Source organism: Hyperoodon ampullatus, assembly GCF_949752795.1.
Source record: "Hyperoodon ampullatus genome assembly, chromosome: 14".
In the NCBI taxonomy this organism is placed as follows: domain Eukaryota; kingdom Metazoa; phylum Chordata; class Mammalia; order Artiodactyla; family Ziphiidae; genus Hyperoodon; species Hyperoodon ampullatus.
Window position 1 is genome coordinate 73,953,133 of NC_136927.1, and position 25,550 is coordinate 73,978,682.

The following is a 25,550-nucleotide window of genomic DNA, read 5'->3' on the forward strand; positions in this document are numbered from 1 at the left end:
GGGCCCACCCTTAAGGCATCCTGGGCCCACGCCAGCCGGTAGACCCTCAGAGGTGACCTCTGACCCCTGGTGTTTATCTTGGTGCAGCCCCTGGTGTGGGCAGAGGGGGCGGCCATGGAGCTAGGCAGCTGCTTCAAGACCTACGAGGACTTCAAGGAGTGCTTCAGCGCCTACAAAAAGGAGAACAGGTGCTCCTTCATTCTCAGGGATTGCGTCTCCGTCCGCTTCCACAACCTCAACCATGGCACCTCCATCCGCGAGGACATCCTGTAAGGGGGGGCGGGGGCGGGGCAGGAGGGTGGGGAGGAGGCCGGATGGTCCCCAGGAGGGCGGCCTGGAGGAGGAGGGAGTGCAGCTGGGCCCCTGTTCTTTGAGGATTCCACAGGCACTTATTGAGCACCTGCTGTGTGTCTGGTGAAAAGCGCAAAGGCTCCATAGGCAACGCTTTTTTTTTTTTTTTTTCGGTACGCGGGCCTCTCACTGTTGTGGCCTCTCCCGTTGCGGAGCACAGGCTCTGGACGCGCAGGCTCAGCGGCCATGGCTCACGGGCCCAGCCGCTCCGCGGCATGTGGGATCTTCCCGGACCGGGGCACGAACCCGTATCCCCTGCATCGGCAGGCGGACTCTCAACCACTGCGCCACCAGGGAAGCCCAGGCATCGCTTTTTGACCACCCGCTTCACCTTCGCTCACTCACGCCTTCATTCACAGCTTTTATGGAATTCATAATAGCTGCAGTTTGTCCCATTTTTTTTGAGCACCTGCCGTATCCCAGACACAAAGTATGGCCTTCACAAATAGATAAAAACGCCTTGGCGAGAATTTTCTTCATCAGTCTTCTCTTTACAAAGCAGTAACACTGGTCATTTATTGGGTAGTTTGTTCATTCATTCATTCGTTTGTTCGTTCTGTAAATGGTTCTTGAGCTCCTGAGATTTACAACCGTTTTTCAAACACTTCCCATGTCCCAGGCAGCGTTCTCTATTCTGTACGCTTTACCCCACAGGGCTGTATTGAAAATTATAGGCAAATGTTATTTTTTCCATTTGGCAGATGAGAAAAGAAACTTGGAGGCTACGCTAAGGGTTGAAAACTCAATTGCCTTAAGGACTCAGGTGAAACAGCCCAGTGTAAGAAAATTTAACTTTTAATTTAACTATACAGAAAGGAATGATGAAATAACCAACACCAGGTGTTTGTGCTAGGGAGAACAGAAGTGTGAACTGGGCAAAATGGCGAGCAGGCCAATTAACTCCAGCTGATGGCTGCCATGTGAAAATGAAGATCCAGTGTTCCCAGATTTGGGACAAGTGGAGTCAGCAATCCAGGCTTTATGCGAATGTGTCCACTTTTTTTAAAAAAGCAATTCAAATGTAATCACACACTCTATAGGCCAGCTCAGCGAGTCAAAGTATATCTGAGTTTGAAACCTCTGGGTTGAGGCATTTGGCCAAAGCTCACTCTCTAAACAGGCAGGCTGTGTTTTTTTCCCATACTCTGAAGTCCAGTGCTGTGCTGGGTACAGCTAACATAAAGATGAATAAGTAACTAAACCTGCCCTCAAAGAGCTTGAGGTGGCATAGAGTTGGACTTAGGTAAACCAACTAGTATGTGATAAATGCTTTAAAAGAGATGTACAGAAGTGACAGATGCCTGGGAAGAAAGGGAAAGGCTTCGCACTGGAAGTAATGGTTTCTGCTGCGTTGTGAATGAAGGCACAGGGCTAGTGTAGAAGCTCAATGGTTAATATCAAGTATCACAGAGGGGTTTGACCAGAAGGAGCTGTGGAGCGAGGGCACAGATCTGTCAAAGAAGGTGGCATGTTGGAGAAACAGTGTGGGATGCCATCCTTGACAGGAGACTGTGTCAGTTGCAGTTTATGTAAAAGGTCTGTAAGTACCATTGTGAGGTGTTTGGACTTTGATCTCTGCCGGTAGCATCCTTCTAAGCAGCCAAAGAATACCAAAAAATGCCCTGTTTTCAAACTGCTTACAGTCCAGATAAAGTGCAGTAGCCTCCCGTTGCCCTCATGATTAAGTCCAGGACTATTACTAAGCTGGCTGGCCAGACCATCTGACCCTTCTGACCTCCCCATCTTGCACCATGTGCTCCATCTACACTGGGTCTTACTCCACATTCAGCTCCTGTCCCAAGCCCACAGCTTCCTGGTCCTTGCACTTACCACGTCTGCTGATTAGAATAACCTTGCCCATCCACTTATCTTAGCTCCCTTTTCCTCAAACATTAGTTGTTTTTTATACTATCCTCTCTGTACTATATATCCTGAACTACAATTTACTTAACAGTTTTCTTGAAATTCTTCTAATATTCAAAGGAACTTTAGAACCAATCCAAGCAATAGTATATAAGAAGTAACAGTATAGTGGCAAAAAGATAGTATATATTTCTAAATAACTATTAAATATTCTTGTATAATCTGAGGTCATTTTGGGCTACTTGTGGAAAACTCTGTCTCAGCTAATTGTTACTTTTCCTTCAGTTATTAGCATAATTTCCAGGAAGCCTTTCTTAACTCCCTGAAGATTAGGTTAAATGCTCCTGCTCTATGTTCTGACAGCGCCTGTTACAGTTATTTGCACATTGTTAAGGAACACAGTTTACAGAGGTTTCCCTGGTTTGCTGAGCTCTTCCAGGGAGGGACTCTGGTTTACTATTTTTTGCATTCTCACTGATTAACACCATGCTGCTTGCATAGAATCTAGTCCAGACACCTCATAATCACATGTAAACACCCTTCAGGTGGATCGTCTCCAGGGTCTAACACAGGACTTGTCCCATAGCAGGCCTTAAGTAATTGTTGAATGAATGAATCATCAAGTGTTAAATGTGTAATTCAGCTAAACTGGTGCTGCAGGGACTCAGAAAAATCACAGTGGGCTAGGGAAGCAAGTGAGAAAGGGAGGCTTGAGCTGGGCTCCATAGATGGGGAGGTGTCAGGAGGTGTATTTGCTGCTCTAACAAATTATCACAAACACAGTGGTTTTAACAACAGAAATTTAGTATCTTACTGTTCTGTAGGTTAGAAGTCAGGCACAGATCTGACTGGGCTAAAACCAGGGTGTCAGCAGAGCTGCATTTCTTTCTGTAGTCCCTAGAGGAGAATCTGTTTCCGAGTCTTTTCCAGCTTCTAGAAGCTGCCCACACTCCTTGACTCATGGTCCCCTGCCTCCATCTTCAAAGCCAACAGTGGTTGGTGGAGTCCTCACATCACATCACTCTGACCCTGCTTCGTCCCATCTCCCTCTCTGGCTCCCCTTCTGCCTCCCTCTTCCATTTTTTTTGGACTCTGTGCAGATAATCTAGGATAATTTACCTTTAAAAAATCAGCTAATTAGCAACCTTGATTCCATCTGCAATCTTAATTCCCTTTGCCATGTAACCTAACATATTCACAGGTTTTAGAGATTAGGAGGTGGACGTCTTTGGGGGACCATTCTGCCTATCACAGGAAGGTTAACATCCTGGATGGAGAAATGGTGTGTGAGCTAGTGCAGATATTAACGTGCTGTACTTGGAAGGCAGTGAGGAGACCTGCTTGGCTGGAAGAAAGATTTATGCTGGAGCAGTGCGAAAGAGAATGGAAGGGACTCAGCTAACAGATTAGAGGTTCGGATTGGTTTTATTTTTGTTTTTGCAGGCTGAACAATTTAAAAAATGGATTTGTTTTTGAGTGGTCAATATAGTCATTTAATTTTTTAAAAATTTCAAATTACATCAAAGGGTCTAAAAGTCAGTGTCCCTTCCACTGTGTTATCTAGAGACAACCACTCTTATCTTCTTGAGATAGCCGTGAGCCTGAACAAACATATCTCTTTTTTTAACTTAATTTTATTATTTTATACAGCAGGTTCTTATTAGTTATCCATTTTATACATATTAGTGTATATATGTCAATCCCAATCTCCCAATTCATCCCACCACCACCACCCCCTGCCACTTTTCCCCCTTGGTGTCCATACATTTGTTCTCTACAACCAATCTGTGTCTCAATTTCTGCCTTGCAAACCGGTTCATCTGTACCATTTTTCTAGGTTCCACATATATGCGTTAATATACGATATTTGTTTTTCTTTTTCTGGCTTACTTCACTCTGTATGACAGTCTCTAGATCCCTCCACGTCTCTACAAATGACCCAATTTCGTTCCTTTTTATGGCTGAGTAATATTCCATTGTACATATGTACCACATCTTCTTTATCCATTCGTCTATCGATGGGCATTTAGGTTGCTTCCATGACCTGGCTATTGTAAATAGTGCTGCAATGAACATTGGGGTGCATGTGTCTTTTTGAATTATGGTTTTCTCAGGGTAGTATGCCCAGTAGTGGGATTGCTGGGTCATATGGTAATTCTATTTTTAGTTTTTTAAGGAACCTCCATACTGTTCTCCATAGTGGCTGTATCAATTTACATTCCCACCAACACTGCAAGAGGGTTCCCTTTTCTCCACACCCTCTCCAGCATTTGTTGTTTGTAGATTATCTGATGATGCCCATTCTAACTGGTGTGAGGTGATACCTCATTGTAGTTTTGACTTGAATTTCTCTAATAATTAGTGATGCTGAGCAGCTTTTCATGTGCTTCTTGGCCATCTGTATGTCTTCTTTGGAGAAATGTCTATTTAGGTCTTCTGCCCATTTTTTGATTGGGTTGTTTGCTTTTTTAATATTGAGCTGCATGAGCTGAACAAACATATCTTGTGTGTACATATGCATCCTTTTTTTTTTTTTTTTTTGCGGTACGCGGACCCCTCACTGTTGTGGCCTCTCCCATTGTGGAGCACAGGCTCCAGACGCGCAGGCTCAGCGGCCATGGCTCACGGGCCTAGCCGCTCCGCGGCATGTGGAATCTTCCTGGACCAGGGCACGAACCTGTGTCCCCTGCATTGGCAGGCGGACTTTCAACCACTGTGCCACCAGGGAAGCCCCATCCTTTTTTTTTTTAACAGAGGTGGCTGCATACTATTTATATACATCATTTCTGCACCTTTGCTTTTCTCACTTGTCAGTGTATTTTGGAGATTACTCCACATCACTTATTCCATTGTATGAGCCCTTTAATTCATTGATTTTTACCAATCGTTAGCTGAAAACTTTCTCCATGCTAGTGTCTGAGACACAGTGTTGAAAAGATAAATTGAGTCCCTGCCCTCATGGAGCTTCCCCTCCAGTCAGGGAGACAAATATTAAACTCTAATCACAGAAATAATGATTTCTTTAAAATAGTAGTAAAAGGGAATTCCTGGCAGTCCAGTGGTTAGAACTCCGTGCTTTCACTGCCAAAGGCCTGGGTTTAATTTCTGGTCAGGGAACTAAGATCCTGAAAGCTGTGCAATGCAACCAAAAAATAAAAATAAATAAAATAAAATAGTAGTAAGAGTGCCAAAGAAAAAGTCTAGAGTGCCAGGTGGCGAATGACAGGGACCTGTAGTCTGGTGGGTAGAGTCGGGGTGTTGGCTGACATTTAATACCAGTGTAGACTCTTGATGAGGAGAAAACAGCCATAGTTTACAAAGCACATTCACCTCATTATCTGACTTGGTCCTCTGAATCTCCTTGTCAGAAGTAGGTTTTATTTCCATTAAATGAGTTAATACATGTAAAATGTGTACCGCAGGGCCTAGTACATAGAAAATATTCCATAAATAGTATTGCCATTACAATAATATTTTTGTGCAGATGGGGAAACAGCCAGGAGAAGTTGAATGTTAAGAGGACTGAAAGTTCTGCCTTTCTGCTTTATGTTAAGGCTCAGAGTTTCATTATGTAACTCTTTGAAGGCTGTTACCTCCTGGTTCCACATTCTTTTTTTTTAAAATAAATTTATTTTATTTATTATTTTTGGCTGTGTTGGATCTTCGTTGCTGCACGCGGGCTTTCTCTAGTTGCAGTGAGCGAGGGCTACTCTTCGTTGCAGCGCGTGGGCTTCTCATTGCAGTGGCTTCTCTTGTTGTGGAGCATGGGCTCTAGGTGTGCGGGCTTCAGTAGTTGTGGCTCGCGGGCTGTAGAGGGCAGGCTCAGTAGCTGTGGCACATGGGCTTAGTTGCTCCGCGGCATGTGGGATCTTCCCAGACCAGGGCTCGAACCAGTTTCCCCGGCATTGGCAGGCGGATTCTTAACCACTGCGCCACCAGGGAAGCCCGATTCCACATTCTTGAGCAAAAGGGAGGAGAGAGGCTGGATACAGTAAAGGCAAGGCCAGGGGCAGGGCCTGAGGTAGTCAAGACTTGGAAGAGGAAAGTAATAAGAGAACCTGTAATAAAAAAAGCACCCTCCCGCCCAAAATCACCTGCTGGGAGCCAGGGAAGTCCGAATTTTTCATACAGTTACAGCCAAGAAAAATGAGAATGGGCAGAAAGGAGTGGGCAGGTAGAAGCAGGGAGTGGGGTAAGATTTCAAGAAACTATAAGAAAGCTTCAAGGTGTTAGAACTGAAGGTCAGACCGAGCCTGTTTATTGCCAGGGCTCTTAAGTCCCGTCCTTAACCACTGGGTTGTAACAGCATTCCAGTATTGATTCATTCAACAGACTTCTAGTAAGAGGTAAACAGGTTTACCCCCAGGCGTTGAGCTGGGGTAAAAAGATGAGTAAAGTGTGGGCTCTGCCCTTGAGGATGATAATGTCTGCAGCTCAGGCCTTTAGCACAGAGGGGTGACTGCTTGGTGGGATGTTGTAAAGGATCTTCTTGGATCATGTGTTGGATACCAGCTCTGTGCAGAGCACACTGACTTGGGCTTTTTGAGTGATGTACGGATGTGTGGAATGAGCTCTTCTCTTGTGGGACCGGAGGGCAGGTGGGGGAAAAGTCTTCAGGGGGTAATTCAGCAGAGCACAGTGTTTCCCGCAACTACTGGTGGTCAGGTGAGATGATTTTAATATTAAGTATTTATGTTAATATCTAAACATAAAGATCCTTATTAAATAAAGTGAGCTGAGTTAAAGAAAACCATTTGAGGGGACTTCCTTGGAAGTCCAGTGGTTAAGACTCCGCACTTCCCTGGTCGGAGATCTAAGATCCCACATGCCATGCAGTGGGGCCAAAAAAATAAACCATTTGAAAATACTAATGCAGAGGTTACAGGAGTGGCTATGGGAGATGTAAAGAGGGTTCGCAATTCCTTGAAGTTCAGGAGAAGCTGGCGTATCAGTTTAAAAAGTGAGAACTCTGAAGTCAGAAAGACAGGCTTCCCTGGTGGCACAGTGGTTAAGAATCTGCCTGTCAATGCAGGGAACATGAGTTCGAGCCCTGGTCCAGGAAGATCCCACATGCCGCGGGGCAACTAAGCCCGTGCGCTACAACTACTGAGCCTGCGCTCTAGAGCCTGCGAGCCACAACTACTGAAGCCAGCGCGTCTAGAACCTGTGCTCCGCAACAAGAGAAGCCACCGCAACGAGAAGCCCGCGCACCGCAACGAAGAGTAGCCCCTGCTCATGGCAACTAGAGAAAGCCCGTGCACGGCAACAAAGACCCAACACAGCCAAAAATTAAATAATAATAATAATAATATATATATATATAAAAGAACAAAAAAAAGAAAGACAGGCTTTAACCCTGACCTTGGGCAAGACTTTTAATCTCCGTGACAGTTTCATCCTCTGTAAAATGAGAAGGATGTGGTGAAGATTAAATAAAATACATGTAGTTGCTGAAGCATAGTGCTAAGTAAATATTTGCCAAAGTCATAACTGTAGTACATGATGGAAAGTAGTAGGTTTTTTTTTTTTTCTTAAATAAATAAATAAATAAATAAATAAATATTTATTTATTTATTTATTTATATTTATTTATTTATTTAGGCTGCCTTGCGTCTTAGTTGCGGCATGCAGGATCTTCGTTGCAGCATGAGGGCTTCTTATTTGCGGCATGCAGGATCTAGTTCCCCGACCAGGGATGGAACCCGGGCCCCCTGCATAGGGCGTGCAGTCTTACCCACTGGATCACCAGGGAAGACCCGGTATTTTTTTAAAATTTAATTAATTAATTAGTTAATTAATTTGGCTGCATTGGGTCTTCATTGCTGCCTGCGGGCTTTCTGTAGTTGCGGCGAGCAGGGGCTACTCTTCGTTGCGGTGTGCGGGCTTCTCATTGCGTTGGCTTCTCTTGTTGCGGAGCACGGGCTCTAGGCGCATGGGCTTCAGTAGTTGTGGCTTGCGGACTCTAGAGTGCAGCCTCAGTAGTTGTGGCGCACGGGCTTAGTTGCTCCGCGGCATGTGGGATCTTCCCGGACCAGCGATTAGACCAGCGATTGAACCCGTGTCCCCTGCATTGGCAGGCGGATTCTTAATCACTGCGCTACCAGGGAAGTCCCTGGCAGGCGGATTCTTAACCGCTGCGCCACCAGGGAAGTTCAAGCCCCTGTATTTTTAAGAGTCAGAAAAATGTGTTGTGGGAGGTACTACTAAATGACCCAAAGTCCCAGTCGACTGGGAGATTCTGTGATTTTATGCCCAGTTTCCCTTCCCATATTTTTACATATGGCTATTGTGTTTTTCTTTTTGTTATGTCTTTGGGGGATTGATAGTCTTCAAACCGTGAAGTATTCCAATGTCTATCTCATTGCTGTTCAGTTTAATAGCTACCTTTCTTGAGTACTTTTTTGGAACATGTTCCAGACACTCTGCTGAGAGCTTTACAGACATTGGTTTGTTTAATTCTCATCACACTCTTTGAACTAAGCCCTTGTTATCTGAGTTTTCATTTTTCCATGTATCACTATCACAAGGCTCTGTAGGAAAGCACAAGTCTTGCTAACAAACTAGCCACTTTTAAAATTAGTCACTACTTAGTCATTCCTTCCTGCTTATCCTACCGGTTCCATCAACATCTATGGTAGTGAGTTTCTGGCAAATGAATAGATGTGGTAAACATAAGAATTACACAATGCAAATAAAACTGATTGCAAACTGAAATTGCACATCTTCCAAGAGCTGTAGGACTTGGTGAAGTCCCTGAAAGTAATGATAGAGAAATCCTTACATCACCTGCAGCCTTATGCCAGTTGACAAATGGAGAAGGGAAATCAGCAGGACAATGATACGTACAGATGTGAAAAGCAAAGGATTTGCATAGCAAAAAATTAAATGAGGCCCCTGGGAAACATGAAAAAGCCCAGGAATATTTTGGTAAAATTGACCCTTACATATTGCAGAGTGTTTGGGGGAGATATACCAAGAAAAAAGTTGATGCTTTAAGTGGTTCTTTGATTATTCTAAGAATTGGCAGATAGCTGCCATTATAACTTAAATTTCGTTAAATATAATATTTTCATAATTTTCATCTCATTTTTTTAAAGATTGCTCAAATCTTTTTTTCCCACTAATTTCCTGTGAAATGTGGTTTCTGGCGAAGGTTTTTTGGCTGTCATTAACCGAAAACCCTGACTCAAAATGCTTTATTTCTTAGCCCAGAGAAGGTGATTGTTTCAGCGGCCCAGGCTTTTCCCTTCTTCCACTCTGCCATCCTCAGGTCTCAGCTTTGCCCTCAGGATGGCTCGCCACATGGCACAAATGTAGGAGTCACATCCAGAAAAAAAAGCCTGCCTTGGTTTCTTGCAGATTTCCTATCATGTTTCTTTGTGCAGAATCGGGCCAGTATCCATGGCCATTCCTAATGAGATTACCTTAATTAGCTTAGAGTAGCCCCGAAGCACTTAGCTATGTGGGAGAGGAATGGCAACCCGAACGTAATCGGCCTTCAGTTAGGAAGGAAGGAAGGAGGGGGCTAAGGGATGTTGGGTTGGCCACCAACCAATCCTACTACAGCCTATTTTTTTTTTAATTGAAGAATAGTTGATGTACAATATTATATAAGTTACAGGTGTACAATACAGTGATTTACAATTTTCAAAGGTTTTACTCCTTTTATACTTATTATAAAATATTGGCTATATTCCCCATGTTGTACAATATATCCTTGTAGCTTATTTATACATAATAGTTTGTACCAGTTAATCCCCTACCCCCTATATTTTCCCTCCCTGCTTCCCTCTCCCCACTGTTAACCACTAGTCTGTTCCCTACGTCTGTGAGTCTACTTCTTTTTTGTTATATTCACTAGTTTGTTGTATTTTTTAGATTCCACATATAAGTGATATCATACAGTAGTTATCTTTCTCTGTCTGCCACAGCCTTTTAAATGAATTCACTTTTAGTGGTACCGATTATTCTTGGATCAGGTACTGATTATTCATAGATCAGTACTCTTGTTATTTCTATATTTATAGATAAGAATTGGAGGCTGAGGGCTTCCCTGGTGGCACAGTGGTTAAGAGTCCGCCTGCCAATGCAGGGGACCGGGTTCGTGCCCCTGTCCGGGAAGATCCCACATGCCGTGGAGCGGCTGGGCCCATGAGCCATGGCCGCTGAGCCTGCGCGTCTGGAGCCTGTGCTTCACAACGGGAGAGGCCACAACAGTGAGAGGCCCGCGTACCACAAAAAAAAAAAAAAAGAAAAAAAAAAAGAATTGGAGACTGAGAGGAAGTGAAGTGACTTGTCCAAGTTCACATAGCTAAGTGGTAAAGCTGAAATTTAAACTCACATCTTCTGGCTCCAGAGTCTTGTTCCTAACTCAGGTTATGTTGTCTAAAATGGCTTGACTCCACCTGTAAAAATTCTGTTCATTGCTCAAGGTGCAATTTACATGCAACAAGGAACCAAATCTTATGTGAAATTAATCAAAAGCTTTAGATCTGTTCCAATCCCTATAGTCAGGATAAATCACTCTTTATTCAATTATAGGTATATTGCTTGTACCTCTATTTAACCATTCACTTAGTTTTGGCTTTACTGGCCACCTGTGTAATAATCTCTCTGCTCACTAGACTTTGAGAGTAGAGACTATCTAATTTGTCTCTGTAGCCTTCTGAGCCACTAGTATAGTGTTTGGTACATAGTGGGACTTAGTAAATGTTTGAAATTAAACAAAGGACTTGTCCAAAGTTATAGTTAGTAATAGTGCTGGGATAGAAGCCAAGTCACCTGACAGAACTCTCCCAGTGATCTTCCTAATGTGCTACTCATGTTAAAAGGAGAATTTTCTGTGTCATGCAATCACTCATTTAATGTTCATTCAGGATGTGTGTTCAGAACACCTAGTCTGTGCCAGGTGCAGTGCCAGGCACTGGGAGTACACGGGGGGCACAGTCCAGGTAGAGGAAATAAACATGTACAGAGTACATTGAAAGGAAGCAAGACTGGCTGACTCCCTTCTTCCAGATCCTGGCTGAGCACACTTGGATGTAAGCACTAAGGGAGATTCAGAAAAGTGTAAAACCCCATCCCTGTCTTGAAGAGAGTCTATGCTTTCACCTGGGAGATAGAAATAAATACAGATTAAAATTACTACAGTGCTCAAAGAATTCTTACAAAAGATTTGTGTATTTCACTGTGTGTAAATTATACTCAATACCAGAGATTAAGGGAAGCAGGGGAATTCCCTGGCGGTCCGGTAGTTAGGACTTGGCACTTTCAGTGCTGAGGGCCCGGGTTCAATCCCTGGTCAGGGAACTAAGATCCTGCAAGCTGCATGGCGCAGCCAAAAAATTTAAAAATTAAAATTAAAAAAGATTAAGGGAAGCAGGAAAAAATAACAGAGGCTTTAACCTAGTAGCTTTAAGTTTGACGTGCATGGTGCACGTCATGCACCAAACAAGGACAGTATGTTTAGAGATCTTTAAGGAAGTTATTGAACCTGAACAATCAAAGCATTGAGGGTCAAGTTGAGGAGGGTAAAAATGAGAATTCAGAGAGGGAGAAGTATTTTGAAAGAAGACAGGCAGCATAATGGTTAACTACATAGACTATAGCCAAGCAGGCTTAGTTCATATCCCAGGTCGTCCAGTTTTAGCTGGAGGATTAAATCTCAGATTTTCATCCTTGAGAAGCTCTTTAAGCCTGTTGCCTCATCTGTAAAATGTGGATGATAGAACCCTTTTCTTAGTGTAAAAGGATGCGTGTAAGGGGCTTACATGTAGCCTGGCATATAATAATCCTTAATATATGTAATAGTGGGAAGAAAGAATTTAAAAGACTTACCACACTAGATATAGACATGGAGAAAGAGGAATTAAAAAGAATGCCCATGTCTCCACCCTGGGAGGTGCAATCATTAATAGAACCAGGAAAGGTGGAAAGAGCTTTATGGTTGGCACTCACCAGTATCTTTTTTTTGGAAAAAAAGATAGGTTAACAAGCATATACTATGAACACATAAAGTCAATATAAAGTGATGAGCTAAGATCTATGCTAAGATGTTGAGCCAGCAGAAGGGTAGGGCCCAATCTGAGGGCTTGGGGGAGGCATCCTAGGAAAGATGGTAGTTGCACGTAGTCCTGAAGGATGAGTTAGCTCTGAGATGAAGACAGATAGGTAGGCCATTCCAGACAGAAAGACAACCCGAGCAAAGGCATAGAGGTGAGACACAGTGTAGTGAACATGGGAAGTAGTAGACAGTTTGTCTTTCTAGGGTACAATAAAACAAGACAGTTGGGGCAGTGGAAGACAGGCGGAAGAGTTAGGCAGAGGCTGCACCGCGGTCACCCCTCGCTGGCCTTGCCGTACTACTGGGCTGCTCTCTGAGCTGGGGACGGTGTTGCCGCCCTGACACCACAAGTGCAGGCATTTTCAGCCTCAGGCCCCTCCGCCCTGTTATTTCAGGCGTGACATCCTATTTTTCTAAGCTTGCCCCACAGGATGAGCAAACAGGACCAGCTGGGCCAGAGTGTTTGGAAGGGGGTTGGTGAGATGCCCAGGCTGTGTCATGTCATGCCAGGGGCTGAGATTTTTTCCCCCGCTTCCCCAATCTTCCGGTTAGGACACTGTCTGAGGAGGCAGGGGTGTGACCCGTCCCGCCCACCTGTGGTCCCTGAGTCATTCATCCATCACATCTTTGACAAGCATCTGCTGAAGGAGCAGCAGTGGTGTTAGGTGCTTGGAATACACTGAGGACGGACTTGCTCTAGCCACTTGAAAACAACCCCATCCAATTGGAAAGACACTGCATAAATGCCCAAGAAAAGGTCACAAGGCTTAGGAGCTGTTAGTAACAGTAGGTGACTTTTATTTAGAATAAATGAAAGGCTGAACCAGGCTCTGGGCTAAATCTTATGTCTGTGGTTTATTTAATTCTCATAACAACCCTAATTAGTTTCATTTTATGATGAGGAGTTGTGCAGTTACTCTGCACACAGAGAGGTGAAGTAACTTGCCCAAGGTCAAACAGCTTCGGAGTGGTAGAGCCTGGATTCAAATCCAGAGAGTCAGCTTCCAGCATATCCACTGTTTAACCACTACCGTTACCCAGAAAATCTGCTAAGCCTTTTCCTTTCAATAAATGCTATGAATCTGAAGTAAGGAGCAATTACTGTGGCTTGAGGGCCTCCATAAAGGTTTCCTGGAGAAGGTGGGGCCTGATTTGGGCCTTGAAGCATGCGTTGAATGAGGATAGGAAGGGGAAAAGAGCAGATATTCAATTTAATTACTGTTCTCCTTTGAATCAGCACTTTCAGCCTAGAATGGCAAAGCTAGCAGGATCCTAAAGATCATCTAGCCCAGGGGTTCTCACTCTCTTAGGATGTGGACATTTTCCTTTAAGTCAACGGTGAACCCAGATCCCAGATACACCCTAACCCCTGAGGCCTCTTTTGTTTTTGCTGCCTAGAGGAGAAGGCAGAGGAGGCAATGGCTCCCTAAAGGCAGGAATGAAGGGGCCACTTTAAACAGTGAGTAACCAGCTCTGCTGCTGCCTCTTATCTATTTTCCCTTGTATCTTTGCCTCAGATCGAATTGTTGACAACTACAGATGGGAAAATGAGAGTAAATAAAAGGAGTTGGGGCTTAGAACTTCTGTAGATGAACATGAAGGGTGTTTTAGTTGGATGGGGTCTTGAAGAAAGACCTGAATACTTTGGGACTGGAGAGAAAACGTAAACCTTTCCTACATCCTGTATTGCACTGTGGTCTCCCGGAAATGTATCAGCCGCTATAAGTCCCTGCAGGGCGTTGACTTGTAAGAGAAAGAGGGTGGTCAGCACCTTTTTCATTTTCACCTCTGCCTTCCCTAGATATGTGCAGGTGAAATTTGTCTGTATTCGGACCCAGTCAAACAGGAAGAGAACAGCAGCGGCGGCTATGTGCCCAGCATACTTGCTCCTGCAGTACAATGAGAAACTGGATAGACTATTTATCAGTGAACTCAACACACAGCATATACACGTTGACTCCAAAACCGCGGGTCCTAGAGGAGATGCCACTGGCAAATCTCAGAAGAAACTCCAGCCTGCACAGCCCACGATCAACAAAGACCTTGGCACAGCTGAGAAGTCCCTGTTTGAGCCATCATTTCGCTTAGATAAGGTCCAAACACCCTCAAAGCCAGAGCAGGAGGGCATCACTCCTTCTGACCTGGCCAAGATAGCCAAAGTGATGAAGAACTTTCTTAAGGTGGATGTGGGTTCCATGGCCTCCTTCAGTGTGGGCAGCAGCCAAGACCTAGACAGGCTCAGCTTCCAGAGCAGCAAGATGAGCGACCTCTTCATTCGCTTCCCTGAGAATCTCTTGCTGCACCGGGTGGAGAATGCCCAGGGCCACATCCTCTACGCTTTCTTGGTGGAGAGCAAGGAACGAGAGGGGCGAGTGGTACACTTTGCGGTGCTCAAGGCCGAGACAGCCACCTCCGTGGCCAAGATGCTGAGCATCTTTACAGAGTTCAACTCAGATTGGCCCAAGGTCAAGGTGGTCTTCGTGGACCCGTCCTTCCCTCATCGAGCCATCCTGCAGGAGATCTTCCCTGCTGCCCGCATCCTCCTCTCCATCTATCACACGACCCGACTCTTGGAGAAGAAGTTGCATCGTAGTTCAGCAGATCCATCCTTTAAAAGGCTCATGAAAGAAGCCCTGCGGGAGGCCGTGTTTGTCACTTCTGAGGCCAGCCTGCAAAATCTCTGCCAGATGTCCCAAGTCCTGCTCAGTGAGCAGCTCTTCAGCTTCCTTCAGGCCCACTGGTTCTCCTGTGAACTGCTGTGGTACATGCACGTCAGGAAGGGCCTGCACGCCTGTAACACGTACATGGACAGCCTGGACGTCGTCACCAGCAAGGTGTCGAGCCTCTTCCGGGAACAGCAGTCCCTGCTGGACTGCGTCCTCCGCTTTGTGGATTACATAGACTTCTTTAACACCAAAGGCTTGAAGAACTTGCCCACTGCTCCCCCCAGGTTAAAGAGAGCCCGGTCAGCAAGCAAGGCACCAAAGTCCAAGAAGGCTTCTGGAATCTGCGGAGGGAGCTTCAGCAGGCTGCCCATGCAAGAGGCACAGCCAGAGCCGCAGCAGGTGCCGCAGCAGCAGCCCCAGGGGCAGCCCTCCCAGGGCGGCATGCTAGACTCCTTACTCCAGAGTGGCTCCGATCTGGCCTACAAGCTGTGCCACAATGAGTGGGCGGTGGTGCAGAACTCCACGCACCTGGTGGACGTGGCTGGCTGCTCCGTGGACGTGCAGCTGCTAGAGGACTCCCACCAGGCGAGCAAGGACGGCTGCAGCTGCAGCTGCTCCTTTCAACAGCGGTACCACCTGCCATGCCGGCACATTTTGGCCCTGCTGCACACCAGCCAGAGGCCCGTGGGCGAAGCCATGGTGTGCCGCCGGTGGCAGAAGAGGTACCAGCACCTCCTCGGGCCCAGCGGGGAGCTCCGGGACCCTGTCCTGATGCCGGACGCAGGCCAGCCAGGGGAGAAAGGACGGAATGACATGATTCAGGACCTAAGCAGGGAGCTCGCAAACCTACTGATGCAGAGTGAGGGACCAGAGCTGGAGGAGCGCTGTTCCACCTTGCGCAAGATTGTGGACATCTGGGCGGCCTCCTGCCAGCCTCCTGAGCCCAGTCAGCAGCCGGGGGACTTCAAGGACGTGGGCCGCCTCCCTTTCCTCTGGGGAAAGCAGGAGGAAGGGGAGGGACTCGCTCCTCCTGGAGCCACAATTCTCGATTGAAGCACCTGCACTGGCGCAGTGGGCCGCAGACCACCCTCCCTGGAAGTCTGAGAGCTCAAAGCAGGCAGGACATGCTAGGTGTCAGCGTTTTAACCAACGTCTTCCTAGGTAGGGTAAGGAAAATTGTTCCAACAGGAAGAAGAAGAACCCCACTGTGTGACAGTCCTTTGAATCTACCTTTTCTGCCCTACCTTTGATTTTCCTCGGGAGCCTTATTCATTGTTCAAGGCCAAAGTTATCTCCATGCTGAAGGGTCGTCCCTCGTTCTCCCTCAACCCCTGAATTTAGATCTTATTCACTACATAGAGATGAAACCCTGCCCCAGGTTAGGGTGAGATAAAATGGACCTGATAGAAGAGCCTGGTTTCAGGGACAAAAGGAAGGAGGGTGATCCTTGGCTGTTGCTGCTCTTTACAAAGAATTTGTTATTTGTACCTATTTTTATTCATATTAAAGTTTTCGTTTTGTTTTTGTTTTTTAAATAAAATCAAAGAAGCAGGGGAAATGCGTTCTGCCTGAACAGGGAAGGAATCGGATGGGGGTTGTGGAACCAAATGGAGCCGGACGCCTCAGATTCAATGCGTAGCAATCGGATGGGGGCTGTGGAACCAAATGGAGCCGGACGCCTCAGATTCAATGAGTAGCAATCGGATGGGGGTTGTGGAACCAAATGGAGCCGGACGCCTCGGATTCAATGAGTAGCAATCGGCTCCTTCACCCTCTTCCTGCAACCAAGCCTACAACATTGATTTCAGGCTGCCTCATATTCTAGCAGGAAGAAGCCAGATAGATTGGGAGGGAAGAAATGTGGGTCTGAGACTTGACTGCCCTCAACTTGCTGGGAGACTGTGGGCAAGTCCCTAATTTCTTTGACCCCAGTTTCCTCATCTGTAAAAATTAGTGTGTTGGCCTTTTCTAATTCTAATTTACCCTCTAGATTCGATGCAGTTTTAAGCACCAACACAGACTTTTGTTGTTGGTAGTTTGCAGTCTTAATCACCTAAAGCCTGGTAGCCACCCAGCTTTCCAAGAGCCATCTTCAGGGGAACCGAGGTCAAAAGATGACCTTAACAGTCACAGCGCTGTGCTGGAGCTCGACTGCAAACTACTGGAGGGGGTTGGGCTGGGCAACACCGGAGTTCAGCTCTCTCAAGATCTGGGTCTCTTTAATTCCAAGAGTTGGACCCCTTGACCCCTGTTGGAGAGGCAGAATTTGAGACCTGGCCCTCAGTTTCCCCATAAGGCAGAAGACGCTGTACCATTCATTACATAGTCACCCCTTCCTACCCTCCTGGGGTTTTGTAATTTGACCAGAAAAGAAAAAAATCCGTGAAACACTGCTATTTATTTTTTCTTTTTTTGGCTTCGGAGGGAGTTTCCATAGTAACGCACCCTTCCTGTGCTCTTCCCACACGTGAGGCTCCAAAGTTTCAGCCTCAGTGCTCAGACTCGCCAGGATGCTAGTGTCTTCAGGCTTTCATTGGTTGCCGCCAGCCGGGCCCCTCGTAACTCTGGTAACGGCACCCGCCCACGAGTCGTCGGGCTACGGTTGGTCGGCACGCCAAAGACCGGAAGTGAATTCCTCAGGCCATTGGCTAGAGTCACGGCGAAGCTGGCGCCGCGTTTGGTGAGCCCAGAGGTCAGTCAGAGTCAGAGGCAAGGTCAAATAGGGAGAAATGGCGACGGAGCCAAGTTGTGGGTGAGTAATTTCTGAAGGGGTGGAGGTGTGAGGCAGCTGGAGACCGCAGTCACCATGACACAGCTCCCAAAGGGGTGGGAGGTTGACTTCTCTTCTGGCTCCGGCCAGACTCCGAATGGGAACGTCAGACATCCACATCCTCCCACCCGGGTTAGAGGTGAGAGGTCAGAGGCCACATCCTCTCTCCGTCTCTGGTTTGTGAACCTCAGGTACCGTGGAAAGCAGCCAGAATCCCGAGCCAAAGACTCAGCTGCCAGCTACTTATAGAGTAATGGTGGGCACGTCACTTAACCTCTTTCAGCCTCAGTTCCTCATCTGTAAAATGGAGACAGTAACCCGGTTTGGGGGCTAAATAGAGGAAACATGTGAACATAGTATTGCAGTTAATAGAGGGATTTACGTAGAGGGAGAAGAGACTATGAACATTTGTTAACCCCGTTTTATGGTTGAAGGGATTGAAGCTCAGAGAGGTCACTGACTTGCCCAAGATCACCCAGCAAGGTTGGGGCAATTGCAGTTCTCTTGTATATACCAGGACCAATGAAAGAATGGAGGCCAAGAAGTAACTTGTAAATATAAAGTGCAATACAAATACTTAAAATGCTCTTTAAGGGGGAAAAAAAAAAAAAAAAGGCAGCTCTGGCCTTCACACTCATTTAAAACTCATGGAACCAAATCTTTCCAAGCTGGCTTCTTATCAATTAGCTCTCAACTCCAAGTCATCCTCCCACCACCCCCCAGAGAGAACTTCACTGGTTACTTTGGCTAAAGTATCCTTCCCTCCTCCAGCTTACTATTACCCTGTTTTGTGGTCTTTGTAAACTTCATTATCTGATATATCCTTGTTTGTTTACATGTTTATTGCATATCCCCCAGAACAGTGCTGATACATAGTATCAGCAATAAAATGTTGTCTGGATGCATAATTGAAGAGCCAAGCCCCTACTGTCTCCTTTAAACCTCTGTTCCTCTCCATAGGCCCATCTGTGGAGCAAGATCTGGGAACTACAGTCCGGCCTCAAGCCTCAACTTAGTTGGAGCTTGAGAGAGTGAGAGCCTTCCATACAGCAGCCTCGCAGAGCAGATATTTTGACCTTGGCATCTAGACATCTCCCATCTCCCCCATGGCCCTGACAATGCTGAATGAGCTCCTGGTTGAGGACCCAAGCCCACCTCTGCTGCTCTATCAGCTTAGCAAGACTGCCCAGTTAGACACCCTCAACTATCAAAGCTGCTTTATGCAGGGGGTCTTTGCCCATTTTCCTGAAACCTTATTTATCCACCGGACCTATAACCCAAGGGGCAAGGTGTTATATACCTTCCTGGTGGATGGACCTCGGGTGCAGCTGGAGGGTCATCTTGCCCGGGCAGTCTACTTCGCCATTCCTGCCAAGGAGGATGCTGAAGGCTTGGCCCAGATGCTCCAGGTATTCAAGAAGTTTAACTCGGCATGGGAGAGAGTCTGTACCATCCTGGTGGATCCCCACTTCCTCCTGCTGCCCACACTCGCTATGGAGTTCCCCACAGCTGAGGTCCTGCTCTCAGCCTTCCACATCTGTAAGTTCTTCCAGAGCAAGTTCTATCAACTGTCCCTCGAACAGCCCGTGGAGAGGGTCCTCCTGACCTCCCTGCAGAGCACGATGTGCTCGGCCACAGCTGGAAACCTGAGGAAATTGTATACACTCCTGAGCACCTGCATCCCGCCGGCCCAGCTGCCAGAGCTCCACTCACACTGGCTGCTCAACGACCGCATCTGGCTGGCCCACCGCTGGAGAAGCCGAGCCGAGAGCAGCCACTACTTCCAGGGCCTGGAGGTTACCGCCCACGTCCTCAGCCAGTTCTTCGGCACCACCCCATCTGTGGAAAAAGGCATGACCGCCCTGTTCCGATACCTGCAGCAGAACTCAGGAGACAAGGCGAGTTTCAGCCTGGGCCTGAGTCCCCTGAACAATCATCCCCCTTCGGATGGCAGCCCCGAAAGCCCCAAAGTGGAACAGTTGGTAGAAGCCCGCATCCAATACTCCCTTAATGCCATCTGCACGGGGCCGGCCGCCCAGCTCTGCCTGGGTGAGCTTGCCGTGGTCCAGAAATCCATGCACCTCATCGGCTCTGGTTCCGAAAAGGTGAACATACAGATCCTGGAGGACACCCATAGGGTGCAGCCCCAGACCCCGGCCAGCTGCAGCTGCTACTTTAACCAGGCCTTCCGTCTGCCCTGCCGCCACATCCTCACCATGCTCAGTGCCCGCCGCCAGGTGCTCCAGCCAGACATGCTGCCAGCTGAGTGGACGGCAGGCTGTGCTGCCAGCCTCGGTGACATCGTGGGCAGCAAGTGGAGTGAGACCCTGGATAAGCACTTGGCCGTGGCGCTCCTCACGGAGGAGGTGGGTCAGCTCCTGCAGCACTGCAGTCAGGAGGAGTTTGAACGGCGGTACAGCACCCTGCGCGAGCTGGCCGACAGCTGGATCGGCCCTTATGAGCAGGTCCAACTCTGATTACCCTCGACGCCCAGAGGTGCTCATCCGCAAAGTATCTGCTCACATCCCCCCTACACACACCCACACACACATTCACACGGTCGTACTTCCACGGGCCCTCCTTCCAGGGAAGAAGGACAAAGGTTTTCTCTTCCACTGCAGCCTGCTACCTACGATGTGTCTAGTTCCCTAAGACAGGAGGCGGCCAACCTTTCCCATAAAGGGCCCGCTAGTAAATATTCTAGACTTGCTGGCCACGTAGAGCCTCTATTGTATATTTCTGGTTCTTTGTTTTTGTTGCGTGGGGGGTTTTTTTTGTTTTTTTGTTTTTTGTTTTTCCTTTTTAACAACCTTTTCAAAAGGTAAAAACCGTTCTTAGGTCAAGGGCTTTATAAAAACAGGTAACCCCTGCTCTAAGATAAGCGATAAGACACTGAGTGGAGATCAAGGGTCGGGACTTGGTAACAGCTTCCCCAGTCATGAGATGACACCTCACCCACAGAGGAAAAGGCCCCCAGAGGCAGCGGCTCAGCCAGGCTCTCAGCCTCACCGCCCCTCACCCTGCCCCATCCTGAGGTCATTAAAGTTGAATGTTGTCTGTTTTAGCATGTCTAGTTTTTTGTCTTGTAGAAAGCAGTTTAGGAAATACTATGGAAAGAACAGACTTTGGAGTCTGACATTACATGCAAATCCTGGTATCTTCCCTGTCTGATTTTTGAGGCCTGGTGCTGCCTTTTACTAGCTATGTGACTTAAGTCATGTCACCTCTCTAAGCCTCAATTTGTTCATCTGTAAAAATGGAGATCCCCAGAACACTGGTAAGATTAAAGGTAAGTGGGCATGTAATGGGCCTGATGCCCAGTGGGTGCTCAAGTAAGAGTTAATTTTCCTTCCTTGCCTGTGGTCCTATCACCTGTCCTCAGCAGGGTGAGAAACAAAAGGCAAGAGGAAAAGTCACATTGCCTAGGGCTTTGTACAAGAACTTTTGATCGAGTACCAAAACAGTACAAAAAGAAGCCTCCACTCTCCAAGCAGGGCCTCCTACCTTGGTAATTTTCATTGTAACCAATCTGACAAGACCTATGGCCTGACTTAGGTTTCTGGAAACTTCCTGGGGTTTGGGCCCTGATGGGCTGGTGTTTGTCAGAATGGCTCAAAGCACCACCCTATCTGCATCCCTGCCATAGACACCACCAACCCTGCCTGCCCAAAAACCATACGGAGAAGCCACCCTACGTGTCTGGTGCTATTTCATCCCGCTACAAGCAGGAGCCAGGAGGCTGGCCCCTCCGGGATCTCACTAGGGCCACCGTGCCCCCTCCACAGTCCCCGCTGGCTCCGGATGGGCCATCATGAAAGCTTGAGCTGCCCGGATCAGGTCCTCTTCCCGTAGGCCTGGGACAGGCACGGTGGGGATGCCAGCGATCATCATGGCCAAGGTAAGGATGCAGATGTCGGGCTGGGAGCCGGCCTCCTTCCCTTCTGTCTCAGAGGACAGCCCACACAGCAGCAGGGGCCCAGGCCTGCTGGGGCCGCCCAGGTAGGGAGCTCTGCTTCTGGAGCAGCCATCCTCCCAGCCCCGGCTCTCCGGCTGCCTCACGTGGGGGAATTTGTGGCAGTACCGGCTGTACTTCTGCCGCAGTGGCTCCCAGCTAGCCCTCCCAGGGCAGCCCCTGGCTTCTGGCACTGCCAGGGCTGGGCCCCGGGCAACGGGTGTCACCTGCTCAGCTTTCTGGCTCAGTGGGTCTTGTCCACCAGAGGCCACCACCACTGGCTCTACAGGACTATAGAGGCCAAGGGATGAGCCCAGAGAAGCAGCCCCACCTGCAGAGACAGGAATGGGATGGAATGTTATTCTTGGTCTCTTTGAGGAGGAGGCCCTGAGGGGCAGGGCACAGGAGCAGAACACCGGGATCAGGGGCCATTAAGAGCCGCCCAAGGGGGCTGCCCAGTGGTTGGGAGTTAGGTTTTACTTACAGCCACAGCCCCAGTCAGTCCCTAATGCAGACAGGTGAGGGAGGAGTGTTTGCTGAATGAATGAGCAAGTGGGTAGCTATTGGCAAGGACTTCTGGAATAGCTTTCTTCCAAGAGAATTGACTCCAGGTCCAGCCCAAAAATGCCCAGCAGAACCTCCACCTCCCCAGAGCCAGGAAGCAGGTTCTCAGGGTAAGTTGTAGTACACCCTCCAGTTCCAGGAGCCCCCTCTCACCTTGGCCGGAAGGCGGAAGACCTGGATGAGTTTGTGGAGACATGAAATAGGACATGGCTGCTCTAAAGCCCCTGTTTGTGAGGGAAGAGTCGTCTGCCTTCTGTCCTACCCTCTCCGCCCTTCTAGAATGTCACCTCATAGTCCCTCCCTTTTACACCTGGAACCCAGCTCACTGGCATTGACCTGTTCATTCTAGAACGTGTACATGACAATGGATGGGGTTAAAAGAGCACTGGACCAGGAACTGGGCATTCTAGGTTCTTGCCTTTACCTTGGGCAAGTCACCTGGACAGTTTTGTTCCTTGACATCCTCAGCTGTAAGATGGGGGTAATGACTGCCCACTACCTCACCAGAAGTTATGAGGGTCAAATAAGATCATCTGTATGGAAGCAAATGATCAGCGATACAATTAAAGGAGTCTGGTGCTTTGTGCCCTGTAGGGTGAGAAAAGGAATACTCTGCATTCATTTGCTGTCTGACCTTGGACAAATACATTCCCATCTCTGGGCTTCAGGTTCCCATCTGTGAAATGAAGTACTTGGTCTAGGGCACTGGTTCTCATCCCGAGCTGCACATTACATGCTCTTGGAAGCTTTTAGAAATCCTGATGCCCAGACTTATCCCAGGGTCAATTAAATCATAATCCCAGTTAGCAGTATTTTTTCAGAGTTCCTCAAGTGGTTATAACATGTGCCAAACTTGAGACCTCTGTTCTAGGGAAATGCTTCTCAATCCTGGCTGTACCTCAGAATCTCTAGGGGAGCTTTGACAAAAACAATGTCTAGCCCTCATCCTTTGACAAACCAAATGAGAATCTCCAGAGATGGGGTCTGGGGCACCAGCAATCTAAGTATCCCAGATAATGAGTAGCCAGGCTAGGAACCACTGGTCTAGGTGATGTCAAAATGCTCTCTCATTCTCTCATCTACCCTGCTGACCCCCAGTGATTCTAAAAGAAGTGCCCCTCACAGGCTTCAGGGGCAAGGAGACCTTCCAAGGATCAGCATCAGCAACGACTGTGTTTATTTCCATCCTGGCTGGTATCAGTATGGCCAGCTTCAGGGCAGCCACACCTCTGGGGCCAGGATGCATTCACGTGGCCCTGCTCCAGGGTGGCTGCAGGCCTTCACTCATACTTGCAGAAATCCTTAAGTCCTTTGGGCAGGTGGAGCCCATCAATGGCCAACCGGTGCACCACACTTCTCTGGATCACTAGGCGGCACAGAGTCTGCAGGGACGGCACTGTGGAAAGAAGGTTGTCAAAGGCAAAGGGAACGGGAGGGTTGGGCCGAGGCTGAGACCTAGATCTAGGTCTTGGTCCCCTCTTTGTCGTTAACTTGGGCAAGTCCCTTCACTCTCCAGGCCCAGCCTGGCATGGGGCTATTCACAGGATTGAGATAAGCACCTGTTTTGCAACACTTTCCCAGTTCTGCAGCCCTATTTCCATTATAGCACCCATCCTGCTCCCTTCCCCCTCGCTTAGCAGCTTCTGGGGGCAGGGGTGGCATCTGATTTAGCTGTGCAACCCCCAGCTTCCAGCACAGGCCCGACACAGAGAGGGTTCTCGTTCACTGTATTCGTGAAATGTCGTCAGATGGATAAATAAAAGGCTTAACAGGGCTATCATGAACCAGACCTCAGGATTAAGAAGCTCTCGCATGGGGTTTAAAAGTGATGCCTTTAAACTGGTATGCCCAAATCGATGAGCATTTGTCTAATAAAAGAGCACATAATTCTCAAAGAGGACCAAAATCTAAAATCGGTGTAGAATTCATGCCCTAGGGTAATGCAGAAAATATTGGCAAAGCCAGAAAGGGAGTTAGAGGGCATCCTAATCAATCACAGACAAGATGGGTAAATTGAGGCCCAGAGCCAGGGAAAGTGACTTGTCCAAGATCACAAGTAGAGGCAGAATCTGAAGCCAGATTCCCCAGCTTCTAAAATAATGCTGGACAAACCAAGGCCTTGCTACCTGTTTCAGGAGTCCTAGCAGGTTCCTGTCCCGACACTGGGCCAGGAGGGGTCGCTGCCCAGGGTGTGGGATACCTACAGCCATACTCGACCTGGACCAGGCGCACGCTCTTGGTGGAGGCGAAGACGTCCACCACCGCGTAGAGGGGCTGGGCGGCTGGCAGTCCCCGAGCGCTGGGGCCCATGTCCTCGCCGTTGATGACGATATGCATGTCAGCAGTGCCGTCGGGGCGCGGGCAGAAGAGAACGCCCAGGCGGCTCCGGCGCGCGGTCGGAGGCAGCATGTTCAGCTCATAGAGCTGGTCCAAGAGGTGGCTGTATAGCCCGGGACGGCTGCGGCCCACCAGGCGGTCGCGGGGAATGCGAAACTGCTCAATGCACAGATGCGGTTCCACCAGGAGGGCTGGGGGGCAGCTGGGGGCCAGCGCCTCCACCTCCGGGCGGCCCTCCCGGGGCACGCGGTTGTGATGGCGCGTGATGGCGAAGACCCAGGTGTGGCCGAGGCTGACCAGGTCGGGCAGCGAAAACTCGGGCACGGCGGCCAGACTGGCGGGGTCCAGCGCAGTCAGGCCGAGGCGCAGGTGCCCGCACCAGCCCAGCTCTTTCTCCTCGATCTCCACCAGGAACACCTGGCCGGGGGCCAGCGGCTCGCGACTGAAGCACACGCCGTGGGCGAAGCTCTCCACGCGTGTGGCCCGCGTCCCGGAGGGGTCCACGCGGATGTTGGCACCGTGTACCGGGTGGAAGCGGGTGGGAGGGGGCTCGGGGCGCGCGGGTCCCCAGGGCGCACCCAATTCCACGGGGTCGGAGGCAGCAGCCATCTCCCAGCCATGAAGCAGGCCAGCGGGCGCCGGGGGCTATTTTGGGCAGCGGGCTCAGATGGTGACCGCGGGGGGCACCATGTAAGGTACTTCCCCCCTGACTCCCTTCCCCGAGGCTCTGCCCAGGGGTCCTAGCGCCGCTTGCTCAGCCATCCCGCTTAGAACAGAGTCCCCGGGAGGCTGGGGGATCCTGGCCATCCACACCTGGGTCATCTGACCGCCGGCGCCCGGGATACGACCTACGAGGCCCACACGGACCCTCACCTGGTTTGACCGCCGCCGCCACCGCCCCCTCCGTCTTCCGGGTGCTCAGGGACGTGGGGGCGGGATGGGCAGGAGGAATGCTGTCACATGACGCTGGAGCGCACGTGACTC

General features: G+C 48.7%; 4 protein-coding genes across 6 annotated transcripts; 2 read left to right on the forward strand and 2 right to left on the reverse strand.

Annotated features, from left to right (window-relative positions):
* The first annotated feature begins 111 nt into the window (after positions 1 to 111).
* Positions 112 to 16,465, forward strand: ZSWIM3 (zinc finger SWIM-type containing 3). Its single transcript, XM_079719830.1, has 2 exons — positions 112 to 269; positions 14,079 to 16,465. The coding sequence occupies exons 1-2, from the start codon at positions 115 to 117 to the stop codon at positions 15,994 to 15,996; spliced, it is 2,073 nt and encodes a 690-aa protein (XP_079575956.1). The 5' UTR covers positions 112 to 114; the 3' UTR covers positions 15,997 to 16,465.
* Positions 16,466 to 18,786: 2,321 nt separating this feature from the next.
* Positions 18,787 to 20,775, forward strand: ZSWIM1 (zinc finger SWIM-type containing 1). The gene has a single exon (XM_079719656.1). The coding sequence runs from the start codon at positions 18,820 to 18,822 to the stop codon at positions 20,188 to 20,190; it is 1,371 nt and encodes a 456-aa protein (XP_079575782.1). The 5' UTR covers positions 18,787 to 18,819; the 3' UTR covers positions 20,191 to 20,775.
* Positions 20,776 to 21,472: 697 nt separating this feature from the next.
* SPATA25 (spermatogenesis associated 25) lies at positions 21,473 to 22,437 on the reverse strand (the record flags this gene model as incomplete). The annotated part of the gene is made up of 2 exons (XM_079720098.1): positions 21,473 to 21,996; positions 22,383 to 22,437. 2 exons carry the CDS (start codon positions 22,435 to 22,437, stop codon positions 21,473 to 21,475), a joined length of 579 nt encoding a protein of 192 aa, XP_079576224.1.
* Positions 22,438 to 23,389: 952 nt separating this feature from the next.
* NEURL2 (neuralized E3 ubiquitin protein ligase 2) lies at positions 23,390 to 25,450 on the reverse strand. 3 transcript variants are annotated; one of them, XM_079719655.1, is made up of 2 exons: positions 24,447 to 25,450; positions 23,390 to 23,625 (listed from the first exon to the last, which is right to left on the reverse strand). In XM_079719655.1, exons 1-2 carry the CDS (start codon positions 25,173 to 25,175, stop codon positions 23,596 to 23,598), a joined length of 759 nt encoding a protein of 252 aa, XP_079575781.1. In that variant the 5' UTR covers positions 25,176 to 25,450; the 3' UTR covers positions 23,390 to 23,595. The 3 variants fall into 3 exon arrangements, with proteins under 3 accessions (XP_079575781.1, XP_079575779.1, XP_079575780.1); XM_079719653.1 differs by having other exon boundaries at positions 24,356 to 25,450; XM_079719654.1 differs by having other exon boundaries at positions 24,434 to 25,445.
* Positions 25,451 to 25,550: the final 100 nt, after the last annotated feature.